This window comes from Chelmon rostratus, chromosome 12, assembly GCF_017976325.1.
Source record: "Chelmon rostratus isolate fCheRos1 chromosome 12, fCheRos1.pri, whole genome shotgun sequence".
Taxonomy (NCBI): Eukaryota; Metazoa; Chordata; class Actinopteri; order Chaetodontiformes; family Chaetodontidae; genus Chelmon; species Chelmon rostratus.
The window spans coordinates 23,555,275-23,570,843 of NC_055669.1; the positions used below are offsets into that span (position 1 = coordinate 23,555,275).

Sequence of the window (15,569 nt, forward strand, 5' to 3'; positions counted from 1 at the left end):
TTATTGTTTCTGTCATAACATTAATGTAGGCCTAACATTGGCCTAAATATTAGAATAAATTCATCCTGTTGCGTGACTGCTTTTTAAAGCGTCATCACTGCTTTCAGCCAGTAGATGGCAACATTACTCTGATGTGTGAACATGTAACTGACCACAGCAGAACACTGAAAAATATCCTAAATTCAGTTTGAAAACCACTCGATTAATGACATCTATCAACCAGTTTATATCATTACAAACTTGATTCAAGTTTCACTGTTGAAACTGAAACGACTTTGTTCCCGTTTTTAGCTATTTATGTCCTGCCTTTAGTTTTATAACCACGTCATAAATCATTTATTTAACTTAATAGCACTTAATAACACTATGAGCTGCATTTTATCTTCCTTAGTAATATGAAATAGTTTATTTTCAATGATGAGCACATATTCTGTAGTTGAGTTGATGGATTATATGGAAATCAACGTGGTTTGGCCCAAACCAGTAAAAAGAGCAGAAGCATTTTCGATAAATGACCACATACTGAGATCTTCTGTGGTATGACGCAGTGAATTCTTACTTATTGCCCAATTAAAATGCTCATAAGACGATTCTTGGCGACCGCTCCATGCGAACGCGGAAGTGAGTCGCAGCGAATCATCTCGCTCCGCCTTGACACTCTTCGACGTAAAAGTGACTCGTCGGTCGACATTTTCGGCACAGCATCATCAGCGCTGACGTGAAACTACGTGAGCGGAGGCGCAGGCCGTCCACCCATACTGTAATTAGTGACGAGTCAGGCTACGTAAAACTTCGGTAAGTCCCTGCAAAGCTGTCACATTTTCGCTCCGCGCCCGTCGGGCAGAGTCGAAGGACAACGTGCAAACACGTCCGCGGCGCGAGACTTCTCACTAACACGTATCTCCGCGAGCAGGCTGATGAACCGGCGGAGCAACATGGAGTAGAAAAAGGTCCTCAGTCCGATCTGATGGCAGCAGCTCTTTTCCTGCTGGGCTGCGTCAAGTCCGACGGGGTGACACATCGGATGTTGAGCGAAAGGTGTCACTTCAAAATAAAATACATATTTAAAAAAATGTCACTCCTGCAGTTATTGATCTGAATTCATCTCAGCGTTTTTATTTCTGAGTTGTGTTAATTGAAGGACGTGCCGTTCGGAATTAAAAGTGTTCGGGTTCATTTTCACTTTGTCTCACTAAAGTAGGGAAGTCACATCCGCCTTCATGAGTTTCTTTGAGGAACATGTGGAGCTTGACAACTGAGAGTGTGCGGCTGCACTTTAGGTGACGTGAAGAACAATTAAAAAAAGAAGCGGAAATTATGTTTATAGGTGTTACGTAAAGAGAAATTGAAAATCAGCGTGTGTTCCCTTCTGCTTTGACACTTTTCCAAATCGTGCTTTAATTTAATCTCGTTGGTTTCATGTTTGCATTAAAATAAAACTGTTTAATCAGATGTTTCAGTAGCAGATAGAGCACTATCACGAGTTAATGATGTGCACTATCAGACAGGGGCCTTGTGGTTTACATGAGACTCTCTGATGAGAACATTTTTGAAAGTATGATCTTCTTTCTGGCTGCTGACAGTCAGTCAGACTGAACTCACATTTTCTTTTAGAGGTTTACAATTACGGACATTAGTTTAACATTTAAAAGAGACGGTGAAACCAGAGCAGAGGTTTGGTATCAGATGAAAAGAAGAAAAGATATGTAGAACATACGTCTGTCTGTCTGTCCAGGTGACCGACTATGGATGCTGCCGTCTCCTCTCAGTTGGACAGCAGTTTGAATGACTCTGTGACAGATGGAGAGGAGAACCACAATGAAGCCAGTCCATCTCCTGCAGCTCCTCCTCAGGTACACACACACACACCTTGTGATTAAGTGATTTAAACCAATCACTACCAGCAAGTCACTTTTTGTCGATTTCGGTGTGAATCTTTTGATCCGTGCCCGCAGGCGCCGGCGGCTGCAGAGTCTCCAGGTGTGACGGTTGTCCAGCTGTCTGATGGGCGAACAGTGCAGGTCCAAGGGGTCATCCAGGCCCCTCAGACCTCGGTCATTCAGTCACCACAGGTTCAGACAGTCCAGGTGAGAGCAGGCGAGGCCTCTGCCACCATTTCGGCTTCTTTTTTCAAAAACCGAGACCAGCTTGAGCTGTAAAATACTGATTATTAGCACCACACTACAGGCTGTGTGGTTGTATCAGTATCAGCAAGATCCGTTATGTAGTCCTTTGGCGTTCAAGTCAGTTTTCAAGTCATTCAAGACAAGTCCAAGTCAAATCTCATGTCATCCAAGTCAAGTCCAAATCAAGCCTCAGTTATGTCAGAGCAGGTTTCAAGTCTAGACTCGAGTCACTGAAGTGAAGTGCCAAGACCCCCGTCTGTGAGAGTAAGCCTCAAGTCAGTGAAGCCGAGTCCAGGTCATTTCTGAAGGCTTTCAAGTCAATTCTGGCCACGGCTATTAAGTAAGTGAGTCTCAAGTGTTTTAAGTCAAATCTAAGTTAAGTTTTAATCTGTCAGAGCAAGTCTCAAGTTAAGTCTCAAGTCGTTCAAGACAACTCCAAGTCAAATCTGTCAGTGCAGGTTTCCGGCCAAGTATCGAGTAATTGACACCAAGTCTCAAGTCATACAAGACAACCCCGAAGCAAGTCTCAATACTGTCAGAACAGGTTCAAGACAAACCACAAGTCAAGTCATTCAAGACTTGTCCAAGTTAAGGCCTCATTTTGGTGACGCAGTAAAAAGTGAAGAGGTTTCAGGCTGTGACGTCAGAGAAGTGTGTTAGTGGATGAGGATTTAGGTGCCGTGAGGAGGAGGTCCTCTGGAGTGCATGCGGTCTAATGCAGTGCATCTGCTAATAGGATTGATGTGAGTAGCTGGAGCTGAAGTTTAAGCTCATCAGTCCAACCTTCACATTCAGGAGACGCTGTTGTGTCTGGGCCGGAGGACGAGTCCACGAACTGTAGACACACGAGACAACACCGACCTGTGGGGTGAAGCTGTGTGACGCCGGCCAAAAGTCAGACTGGGGCTGTTTCGCTGCATAATGTGGCGCAGATGCACGGATGACTCCGTGTTTTCAGCACTTGAACCGAACAGTTTGTGAATGGGAAATGAAACGTTATCAGATATTAAGATCTTGCAGCTTGATTTGCAAAGCACAGGTCGCTTTCACGAAAAGCATCTTTACGAGGAAGTTGGTCAGGAAACAATCAAACCTGTGAACTGCACAGTGAAACAGCAGACAGCACACATTCACAAGTAATTACACAATATGTAGAACTGTTTAAAGACTCTGTTGAGACATGTTGAAAAGATAAAGGCCCAAAATAAAATGCTGCTCAGATTCCTGCCTGTTTCTGTCTGTGGACAGAAAGCAGCTCCCCCTCGGTAATAACACCGAAGATGTTGCAACGATTAAAAAACCAAACAGTGTTATGGATGATTCCCCACTTTAACATACTCTTTGTTTTCCACAGATCGCCACTGTGGCAGAGCTGGAGGATGACGAGCCAATCGCAGACAGCCAGAAGAGGCGGGAGATTCTCTCCAGGCGTCCGTCTTATCGGTGAGAGGACGTCAACAGTACACGAGGCCGTGATAAAGAGCAGATGGCGTGTAAAGCGTAAAGCCCGATCATGTCGGAATTCTCTTCCCCTGCAGAAAAATACTCAACGAGCTTTCATCGGATTCGCCGGCAGTTCCTAAAATCGAAGAAGAGAAGACTGAGGAGGAGGAGGTTTCCGGTGCGGCGTCGGCGTCAGTGCCGACCTCCATCTACCAGACCAGCTCGGGACAGTATAGTCAGTACACACATGAACCAGCCTCAGTTCTGTTCACTCATTAAACGGAGCTCATCGTGTCCATGTAAATCTTTCATCTCCTGTGTAGAGCAGCGTGGACGGAGGTGTGGCTTCCTGAAGTATTTCCCCTCCCGTAAATTTACATTTGGGAGTTTTTAATGGTCGTATTTCATACAGCTACACATGAGACACCTGGATCATCTAACAATACTATAGACACATTTGTTAGAGTATTTTAAAACATATGTTTCTGTAAGTTAAGTTTGGTTAATAGCTTAAAAAGCGACAGTGCCTGGTGCCTGCTGCTGCTGAGGAGAACATGGAGAACAAGCAAGCCTGGTGATTAAATATCTCTTGCTGCAATGCTCCCCGGGAGTCGTAGTTGGCTCCTCTCATTAAGTTTAATGTACACAGCCTTATACTGTTGACTTTTTATCAATATACTTGCCCAACTTGCTTTCTAAAGCCCAGACACGAACACATAAAACTGCTCCCACTTTGCTTATCAACTTCACTGCAGCGTAGTTCTAACTGAACTTTGACCCCACACAGTTGCGTTCACTCAGGGGAGAGCCGTCCAGCTGACCAGCCCCGGAGCTGAAGCCATTCAGGGGGCCCAGACCCCCACCTCGCAGCCTGGAGCCACAATCCTGCAGTGCGCAGCTCAACCCGGACACTCCCCGCAGCAGTACTACGTTCAGGGAGGACAGGTGCTCATCCAAGGTAGGGGTCAACAGTTTTTGGTGAAATTCACCGAGCACATGCCGAGAAAATTTTGAATACTGTGGAGAAGGTGCACAGTAACATGCAGGTTCTCTTAGGTCGAGAACTTGCAGAAAAATGTGGATAATTTGTGCTGAAATACATAATAAACAATTTCTTCATGTACCATGCAAATTCCTGACCTCTGGTAGCATTAGGAACAGCATTCATTTCTACAGTGATAGAACAGAAATGAGGCTAAACTGACAACAGGATTAAGACTTCGATAAAAACATGCGATTGTGTAAAAGAAAATGTACACCCACAGGCCTGGGTGTAAAGAGCCCTGGAACAGTTTGTCCTGGGGTCAGCAGTACTTCAATAAAACATTCAAAACTAACGTTAGAACGTTATTAGCAATGATTCAGCGTGTAAAAGTGCTTTGTCAGCTAAAGACCCGCAGTCACACCCTCTCCTTCAGCACCAGGGACCAGACTTCAGGATGAGCACCACTCATTTTGTAAGTGCTGGTGCCAAATGTCAGGTTTCTTAGCTTGAAAGAAACTGCTGAATGAAGCTTGTTTGATGACTTAAACCTGATGCTGCTGCAGGTGATGACCACTGTGTGATCGCAGGGCAACAGTTCAAACTGTGTCCACTGTGTTGTGGAATTTACACATAAAATGTGAGCACATAAGCCATTAAAACCGCCGTTAAAACTTCCAGTCCGCTGCTCTCCACCGCCCAGTAACGACAACCGGTCAGACCTTCATAGATCAGGACATGCAACCTTTCTAGAAATCCGTCTGCATGCCACAGCTAAATCTGAAGCCGCCCACAGAGCAGAGATAACTGATACACTGCCGGAAATGGGAACAAGGAAATGTCAGAGGAGAAGGGAAGCTGGTCCACCTGAGAGACCAGAAAGAGTCAGCAAAGCTTTAATTATTGTCAGAGCAGTAGGTGCTCAGCGTTTGCTTTGAGTAAAGGTAAAAAATGCACAACATAGTAAAAAAACTGCTGAATACTGAGATCAGTGCATGTTACGTGCACGTGCTAACATGTACACTAGGTTCACCTCACTCCAGCAAGTCTCCTCACTAGGCAAGTTGTCTTTCTTTCCTTTTTCATGGTAACAAAATGAATGAAAATGAATGGCTTTGATGCATTAAACATGCTGGAGTTTTCTCTGGGGAGATACCTGATCTAAAAAACTCTTTGACAGGTGTTTAAACAGGAGACGTGGTGGCAAAAAGCAGAATCCAGACGCTGTCTTCTGCTCACAAATCGTGTAATCTGCAACAGGTGATCGAACGGGAAAGCCAGCAGGTGTTGCAGACACGAACATAGAAAACGTGATGTTCATGCTGTTTGAGGAAAATTATCTTTAAGCATAACAGCATTCAAAAGAGCCTAGTGGCCACAATTTTGTGTTTGCCATGTGTTTGTACTCAGAATGGGAATAAATAATGCTTCAAATCCTTTGGTCACATTCTCAATAAGCTAACACACGAACATCTAAAGTGACTGAAGGATTTTAATCACATCTCTTCATATCTTCACAGACACAGACTTTACTGATGTCTCAAGAATAATAATGTGCTTTTATTCTTTAAAAAACGTTGTTTTCATGCTTAAAACTTTGTGAACTTTCATTTTTTTAAGCTACCAGTTGCTTTCAAAGCCTCAGAAACAAAAGCTCTGTTTTGTAGAAATGAAACTGAAGATGAAAATGGACTTTTTTGCTTTCATGATAATAACACTGAAGTAATAACACTGAAATAAGAAGATGGCATCAATCAGCACCCCCATTAGATCACCTCCTCGTGTTTATTTGTAGCTTACACGTTCCTGTTGAGCACTCATAGCTGTGATGGTTTTGCATTGTAATCAAAGGCACTGATGACTTTTACCACATTAGCTCTTGTGTCAGAGCTTCTGTAGGTGCTGTTACCTTTGATCAGCTATTCCAGGTGTCACCCACCCAGATATTTGCCTTCATATTCCAAAAAAACTTCAAGTTCTGTTGCTGGACAGGTAAAGGGCATCACTTCCTGAGGCTTTTCTCAGTAAATACAGCCAATCAAATCTTTTCACAGGTGTTGTTAAATAACTGTTATGGCCACTTCTCGTATTCAATTCTGCAGCATGTTGTGGTAACTTTCAGCAAAACCTCAATTATCTTGATCTCTCTCTCTGTCGTCCCTCCTCCCGTCCCTCCAGACACGAACGTAAATACACTGAATAACTGCAATCAGGGCGCTCATCAGTTTGCACGGCAGTCACTCGGGACACAATATCCTCTTGTTTGTTGAGCGTCTCTCTAGTTGCGTCACTAGTGCTAAAAATACAACCCCTCCACTACCAGCTCCTCCTCCTTCCCTCCCTCCCTCCCTCCCTCCCTCCCTCCCTGCCTGCTCAGCTCACATTGTGTCTCTCTATTTCAGCGTCTGATCCGCGGGGGGGTGGGGATGGGGGTGGGAGGAACTCTAATCCAGGGTGTTTTACTGACTTCAGCGGGCAGGAGTGATGTCACTGTGATGTCAATGCCTGTAATTGTAATCGGGCTGCAAAGCCGACGAGTGACCACTCTGATTCAGAGAGAGCTGGGAGGGAAGAGGGAGACGGAGACAGACGTGCTGGTGAGGCAACGAGGACTGGAGGTGGAAGAGAGTTCTTGTGCTGAGGTGTTTTTCTGCCGTGGTGCTGGATTATTGGAAACAAGAGATGGCTGTCACAGGGGATGAGACTGAGTCAGGTAGAGTTTCTCTCATACGTGCGTTTTATGTGCTACATGGAAAAGGTTGAGTGCGAGGTTATCTTGTGTTTCATATGTTGTCAGCTGTGTTTTCTAATGAGCATTTTGAAGTTTTACACCTGCTTTTGTGGCATTTGAAGAACTGCAAGAGTAAAAAAAGAACAAATCTTTTTTTTCTTGCAGAGACATATTGGTGAGATTTAAATGACTTTTAAATTGCTTGAACCTCATGCCTTGTGAAATTGAGGAAGGAGCGTGCCACAGATTGGACAGCTGACCTTCACATTTCAACACAGGAAAAGTGTTGTGACAGTTCAGAGCTGTGTGGAAAAAAAAGGGGGAGAAAACAGACACGGCAGGTCAACAAGTGTTTGATTAGTTTGCTCAACTGTGTTCCAGTCAGTCTGTATGCCGCTGTAATACACACACACACACACATATGTAAAGTCTGCTCTCTGAACCACCAGTGGTTGTCAGGGAGAAATGCAGGCAGAGGGGGGGTGAGAAGCAAAGGGGCGGGTGGCAGCGAGGGGGTAAGATAGTCGTGGGTTTGACGTCACTCCAGTTTCCTGGAACAGAGGCCAGGCAGGGAAGAGAGAATGCAAAGCGGGCGAGTGAGACGCACACACTGACGTCAGCGCCGGCCGAGTCACTCTGTTATCACAATGAGTGTGTGTGTGTGTACACCTGCTGTGTCTCTTTCTGAGCAAGTGTGTGCGTGTGTGTGTGGAGTGGGGGGATAAAACCTCTCAGGAACAAAGTGAGAAAGAGTAACCGACACGGTGAGAGACAGCAGGCAGAGCAGTTAGCAGCTGAGTCATCGGAGTGATGAGTCAACCCAAACAGCACACAAACCGCATCAAGAACGCCGCTTTCTGCTGCTTTCTGCTGCTTTTTGCTGCTTTTTCCACACTCAGTATCACTTTTACTGATAAATCCAACGAAGTGCCGGCTCTCAGCAGCACCCGGTGCTCCACGCTGTGGTGGTTCACAGCTCAACGCCACCTCACAAACACATGAAAGTGGAATTACATGTCGACGATAGATAGATAGATAGATAGATAGATAGATACATAGATAGATAGATAGATAGATACATAGATAGATAGATAGATAGATAGATAGATAGATATACTTTATTTATCCCAAGCTGGGAAATTGCAGTGCAGCAGCAGCATTACACACAGTGAAATAAGTGAAAATAAGACTATAAAGAACAAACTATACATAATAAAAATATAAAAATAGCGAGCAGTAAAAAGATTATATACATAACAAAATAGTAAAATAGCCAAATAGTAAACAGTAGTAAAAAGTATTGCACAAAAGGAATATCAAATGCAAATGGCAGTGAAAATAAAGTGTACCGTGACTGTAAGAACAAACTATATATAATAATATATATCGAATATCGAAATAACAAGCAGTAAAAAACTATATACATAATAATAAAATATCAAAAGCAAACATTAGTGGTAAGAAGTATTGGATTATTATTATTATTTTCAGCTGTTATTGTGCAGTGTAATGGCATGTGGCAGGAAAGGAGGAGGGAGAAGAAATCTCGTTTGTGCAGAGGAAACATGAATTCCTTCACTGGAATTAATAATATATGTGCACAAATTAACGTACTATTAATCAACGTTGTTAACATTCTGCCACATGTAGGCATGTAAAAGATGTCCATGTATCACCATCCAAAATCCAGACTGCATTAAACCCAAGCAGCTTATTTAGATGAAAGAGGCTGCAGTCTGACAGCTGCTGAATCTGTTGCAACAGTAACAAAGGACATATTAAAACTTAACGATACATATACGATGGAATGGATTCAGCATTTGGAAACACGTCAGTTCCCAAAGAAAGCTGCTAGTCTGCCGCTAACACTCTGGAGCTTCTCCTTAACTGACCAGAGTAGCAACAAAAACCACCAACTCCTTCAATTTCTATTGTTACAGCCACTTGACACTCATCCTGGAGCATAAATTACTCATTTGAAAAGTAATACAAGAGCAGAAATCACTAATTAGTGCACACAGGTAAAAAAAAAAAAAAAAACTCCTTACACCTGCTGTGGCTGTAAATGTCCTAACACATAGGGAAGCTTTCAGGTTGTCTTTCATAACATAAGTTGGGGGTCGCTGGGTTTTTATTCGATTAGTTTAGTTACGTTTTTGTGGTGCCAGCATCTTGTGGCCGTTTGCAGAGGCAAAAGCAGAAGAAAAAGACACAAAAAAATCCTGTTTTTTTCCAACAAATCAGGTCATTTAAGAACAAATACCTGTTCACGAGGACAATCAGGGTCACAGGAAACTCATCTTTTAAGGCAGGAAGGGGAGCGGATAGGCGCTCCTAGCCAAAGTTGCTCTTTAACATCCTCTGGTGAAATATTTGCATGCTTACTCTCTTTTTAAGGGGAAAAGATGAAGAACAGGCTGCGTGCTTGAATAGATAGTCAACAGAATCTGAAAAATCACAAATAAATGAGCAAAAGCTGCACAATGTCAGAGGAACTGGAGTTGTAATGCTTTTATTGCTTGTCCCCCATAGCTGCCACAGGAGACATACCTGCCTACCAGCTGCGTTCGCCCAACTCGAGCCTGGCCCAGGGCATCGTGATGGCTGCGTCCCCGGGCAACATGCAGAACCCCTCATCACAGCACGCTGAAGAGATCACCCGCAAGAGGGAGGTCCGGCTGATGAAAAACAGGTAGGAGCTGCTGCCAGCGGCACAAATGCTGTCTCTGAGATGAATGGTGAATCTCATTTTGGGATGAAAAATGGTTGTGCTACTGCTAAACAGGCTTAAAAGCGCCCATAATACAACAGGTTATCATAAACAACCCTGTTTCGAATGATATCCAGGTTCATGCAGTGTAATGAAAAGACTGAACCGGGAACTGGACACTTCGACAGACAGTAGTGCAAAGGTCTTTCATAGATGATGTTTCTGTGCCGCTTGACTGGTCATGATTGATGCAGAAATGCTGCAGCAGGCGCGTCAATGTTTGTCTGGGAACATGAACGTGGAAGCAGTTGACTAATAAACCCTGAACCCGGCAGCCTTAAAAACATCTGCTCGCTTGAATTGCGCATAGCTTGCATTTTGTCTGGAGCCCGAATTTCATTTTCATCAAGCGCCTTAAACATATTTTCCCCTCTTTCCTCTCCAGGGAGGCAGCCCGGGAGTGCCGCAGGAAAAAGAAAGAGTATGTCAAATGTCTGGAAAACCGTGTGGCTGTGTTGGAAAACCAAAACAAGACCCTGATTGAAGAGCTGAAAGCGCTGAAGGACATTTACTGCCACAAAGGCGAGTAGCGGCGGCTGTTTGTGGTCACGGGCTGAAGACGGGGCCGTTTACACACTGCTACAGCAAAACAAAAAAAAAGAAAAGACTCTGGAACAAAAACTGCTGCGAACGTCTTTGTTTCTCTGCTCACTCAGGCCTGGTTTACGCTGAATTCACAAGTGTCCCGGGGAATCCGAACAGCTTGAGCTTGCCAGTTTCGCTCTTGTTCTTATCTTGTGCTCTTTGCATGTGAAGACTCAAAAAGTGTCGCGCGCACTCCGCTTGCTGTTGCTTTCGTGCACAGGTGACGGCGGCCAATGCAAGCCAGCTGAAGAAGAGGAACAGGAAGAGGAAATACAGGTGCTTCCTGAAAATGCGCCGCTCAAGCACAGAGATTACGGAAAAAAAAAACCTCGGCGGGTCAGCCGGGTCTTGCTACCAGCAAGCTTCTCTGAGGTCAGGCGAGGTGCACACAAAGCTACGCAGAGCCACCACCAGCTGCAACAAGGCAACTCAACCGCGTTTACCTGATAGGGTCATCCGTCATTTACGCTGCCGTTTTTGGTCGTTTCGTGCATTCCTTCATGCGTAAACAAATTTTAGGGGAAACATCTTCGAACTTTTCGTCGGTTAAGTGATTTCCTGGATTACATCAACTTGTTTCTTAGTTTGTATAAAAGTTCTTGATTTGATCGAAAAGGTTTTTCAAGAAACACGAGAAGAATTCATGATGAAAATCTTTTGTTTGGCAGTAGCTTCAAAGTATATTTCAAAGCATTGAAGAGGGGCATTACCTTAATCACAGCTTGGTTAGAAAAAGTCCAAAGAGCCTTCACTTTTCGTGGCTAACGTGAGTCGATTGTAGTATTTGACCCGACGGAGCACAACTGCTCTTTAGTCAAAGCACAGGAAGTACCAAAGTGTCGCTGTGGATATTATCAGAATTTGTATTCTATTACATTTATTCGCAGAGTTTCACTCCACATGTTTCTACATTGTACAAAGCAAATGTAACCGATCAACTAGTTGTGTTAAAAATGTAATTGTTTACTCTGTCCTGAAAAAAAAAACCCTACATTTTGTAAGCCAGCATCAAAGACTAACTTGTGCTTTACTGTCATGCAAGCAAGTCACCTCTGTTTTTCGAATGATGGATCGTATCCATTGTGGTATAAAACTGAACCTGATTCTGGCTAGATATTAAAATGCTCTGTTTAAAGGGTGATGCCAATTTCTTTTCCTCTTTTTTTTAAATGTCATGACATTTTATTTGAATGATAAAATATCATCTTGTGTTCATGTTTGTGGTGATTTTGAAAACTGCTTGCTTTTTTTCTGTTTCTATAGTTATTGGGTGTGAGTTTATGTTATTGTTAGGAGAAGATGTCAGAAGGAGCGCCTCTTAATGTAACAGACCACCTCTGACGACTGCCAAAGCTCTTTAAGTAACAGTTAGGTGTTTAACTACTGTTTAGCTCAGCGACGACATTATGATTCATCCCGCGGCGGTCCTCTTGACCCGTCCTGGTTTTCTCTCCCAGAGGAAAGCTCAGTCTTTAAAAAGGCAGGTGATAATAAACTTCAGGTTTCCTTTGATATCAACAGAGCTGAACTTCTCTGCGTGTAGTTTGTAGCCGTTTCAGATGGCTCCATCTTGTTCCCTTCTCAGTGTACTTCCTTGTACGAATTGTAAAACCAAAACTATTTTTGTTTATCTAATAAAATATTCAAATGTGAAGTGGATTGTTGCTGATTGCTCACCCAGTGCTCACAGAGTGTCCTTCTCTTCAGGATTCAGGGCAGCTTTTCATGTGGGTGCAGTTAAAGGTGCATAAAATAAGTTTGGACAGTGCTGCCTCGACTTGGTAGCAAGAGGTAGCTGCTGTATAGTCCATACACTGTAATTCAAACATCAATATATGTACCAAATATAAAAAGGGGGCGAAGTTCTTAGTTTGAAAATCCAGTTTAGATTTTGTCCTTTTCACTCATCTCTTGAGTAAAATGATTAATAGTAAATTAATAATTTTATTTTGATAGCATGGAACATTCTCCTATGTTGAAGCCTCACTTCAAAAATGTGCACTTTTAATAGCTCAAATGGTGATTACAATAGAAATTTACCGTCCAGCATAGTGGAAGTTTGTGTCTGACTCCACATTCACATGAGAAACGTCAACAACCCCGATTCCAAAGAAGTTGTAAAACATGAATAAACAGAATGCAGTCGTCTGCAAACAAACTGACTGCGCCGACAACAGAGGTGTCCCTGAGTCCATGCATTGATCTCCTGCAAACAATCAGGTGATCATGATGCTATCACCTGTTACCAATAAACCTGTTCACCTGTGGAATGGTCCAAACAGGTTTTTTGGAGCGTTCCACATCTTTCCCAGTCTTTTGTTGCTCCTGTTCCAACTTGTTTGAAATGTGTTGCTGCATCAGATTCAGAATAAGCAGATATTTACAAAAATCAATGAAGCTGATGAGGTCAAACATTAAATATATTGTCTTTGTGCTGTTTTCAGTTGAGTATCTGTCAAAAAGCATCACATTATGTTTTATTCACGTTTCACACAGCGCCCCGGCTTCTTTGGAATCGGGGTTGTGGCGTGTCGACATTTGACTTCTCGTTTCAGTTTTCATTCCGTCACTCTCTCACTCAGTGCCTCTTGTGTCGAGGCTTTAGTGAAACAGAACAGTGGATGTCCTCTGAGAAACAAGGCCACAGCCACAATAATCACACAGTATGCGCACTAACGCCAAGGCCGAAGCACACAAGGTAACTTCTTCATAATATTCCAACATCGGAACTCATCATGAATCCTGAATTCTTTGTTAATGCCTAAATGCCACAAGTGTGAAATATGGATATGTAGTAAACCATAAATACAGCATGAGTTTAATCTCAAGACCGTCAATATGTGGTGATTGATACCACAGATGCAGTAAGTATCTGCTTCCATACTCTCACAGTGCTCTCTCTGTATCTACATACAGTTTCTCTCTTTGGCGATTTTGATAAGAGTCATTGTAGCTCAAGGTGATGGGAGGGGTGGTTTGTCTGTAACTTGTTTATCAGTTGTGTTCTTTATGTGTCCGTTAGTCCCTGAAGGCCACACTTCATATCACATCCAAGAAGAAAGAGATTCAGACTTTTAGTTTGATTTTGTAGTAATTCATATCTTTGTTTGCTGCATATCTGATTAAATGGGATAAAAAAATGTCACATGAACAAGACAGACTGACAGCATTCATGTCATTAGCCCCCCAAACAGTGTTTAAAAAAAAACAGTGGAACAAGTTGAACTGAAACAAGTGAACATTATAAAGCCAGAAGGACGTTTTTAAGACAACTAAGATTTCAGGAGCCAGTAAAATGAAATTTTTTATGGAGGGGATGTGCATGGAAATGAGTAGTTTCCATAGCAACCCCTGACGATACAGCATTGACCTCGAAGGGGTTGATGGCGATAAAAGCGGAGATAATTTGTGTTTTTCGTGTGTTTCTCCCTCTAATACATGCACATAAACCGTCTGCATAAATAAAACTCTCAGAATGACAACACACCCATGGGAACAGTTCGGCTTCCCTCTTTATCTCTTACAGACACACACACACACACTGCAAATACACACAACTCCTCTGTCTCCCTTTTATACAGCCACACACACACACACACACGGTGGTGAATATGTTGTTAAAAGGGAGAAAAATGCCTCTGAGGAAACCTTGAAACTGCTGTTTATGAACCAAAAGCCGAACACTGAAGCATCACTCTTACCTCTTCAATAATCTGCTTCTCTTATAATGTTACATAAACTGCCAGTTTCAACCGACATTTCAAATGGTTTTATTACATGTGTAGTCCAGTGTTCAACTTACATGAGTCAGGTATCAATCAGCTGGGATCATTTAACTTCACAAGGCTCATCAAATTTCACTTTTAGTTGAGCAAATATGAGAATTTCAAACACAAAAGAAGGATTTAGCTCTAATTTATGGATTACCTGATATCAAGTCAATTATTGTTCAAGACTGCACGGAAACTATTCATCCAACCTCCACTGTGCACTGTCTTTTCCTTGTGCTTAAGCTAAAAACAAACCAGAGTGGAAAAGTTGCAGAGTGGGAGGCTCTTTAATATTTCATTTTGTTGCCTTTCAAACATCTTCATGGCCTTTGGTCCAGTGTGGCTGGAGTGGAAATTTCCACCAAGAGACAAGCGCCTACAAGCAGCGCTCTGAGGCCTACCACTTAGTCAACATGAACAGCGCTTCTATGTGCCAGTCAAGGAGGACCTCTGCTGTTCAACACACATCACTGCAACAGAAAGGAAACAAGTCTGGCCAGGTGTGCTGAGGTGTGAAAGTAGGGCAGGGTGTGAACTTTTCTCTCAAGCTCTCTTTTTCAGTCCTTCTGCAGCAACATACTTCTGTCACTTTATGCATGTACAATCAAGGGCAACACCACAATAACCTCAAAGGAGAGGCTGTGTAAAGGTGTGCATAGTGACATCTATTCGCACACTTCATTGCATCAGGACGGCACAGACGTGCAAAACTCGCAGCGTTCAGGAAGGCAGCAACATGCAGCCAGGACAGACTATGACAGGAGGATTCTCTCCACAGCTTCACGTGTGGCCAGTTGGAATAAGTATGCACACTTTTGCTCTGGTGAGATGCTGAACCACTTCACATATCTTCATATGTGTGCATTTGCATGCATGTCCTGCATTCCTTTGACGTGTTGGTTGCATGCAACCTCAGAAATGAACACTTTGCATCCACAAAATGCAACGAAGCACATAAACGGTGAGGCCAGTATTTGAGGGTGAGAAGTAACATTTGCTGCAGACACAGAACAAACGACAACAACAATGATGCACCGTTCGGAAAAAGAAACTAACAGAGCTTGTTGCAGCTGCTGTGATCTTTATATCAACACAACAGCCGCATCCTCAGCTGCCTCTGTCTTTAGTTATATGAGCTCTATAAGAAGCTGCATTGTTAATC

The 15,569-nt window shown here is 43.1% G+C and overlaps 1 protein-coding gene across 3 annotated transcripts; it reads left to right on the forward strand.

Moving 5' to 3' along the window:
- The first annotated feature begins 659 nt into the window (after positions 1-659).
- Positions 660-12,291, forward strand: crema (cAMP responsive element modulator a). 3 transcript variants are annotated; one of them, XM_041949114.1, is made up of 8 exons: positions 660-795; positions 1,736-1,853; positions 1,956-2,087; positions 3,481-3,569; positions 3,665-3,804; positions 4,357-4,527; positions 9,815-9,974; positions 10,438-12,291. In XM_041949114.1, exons 2-8 carry the CDS (start codon positions 1,746-1,748, stop codon positions 10,580-10,582), a joined length of 945 nt encoding a protein of 314 aa, XP_041805048.1. In that variant the 5' UTR covers positions 660-795; positions 1,736-1,745; the 3' UTR covers positions 10,583-12,291. The 3 variants fall into 3 exon arrangements, with proteins under 3 accessions (XP_041805048.1, XP_041805049.1, XP_041805050.1); XM_041949115.1 differs by lacking the exon at positions 660-795 and adding an exon at positions 938-1,038; XM_041949116.1 differs by lacking the exons at positions 660-795; positions 1,736-1,853; positions 1,956-2,087; ... (1 more) ...; positions 3,665-3,804; positions 4,357-4,527 and adding an exon at positions 7,062-7,264.
- The last annotated feature ends 3,278 nt before the right edge of the window (positions 12,292-15,569 follow it).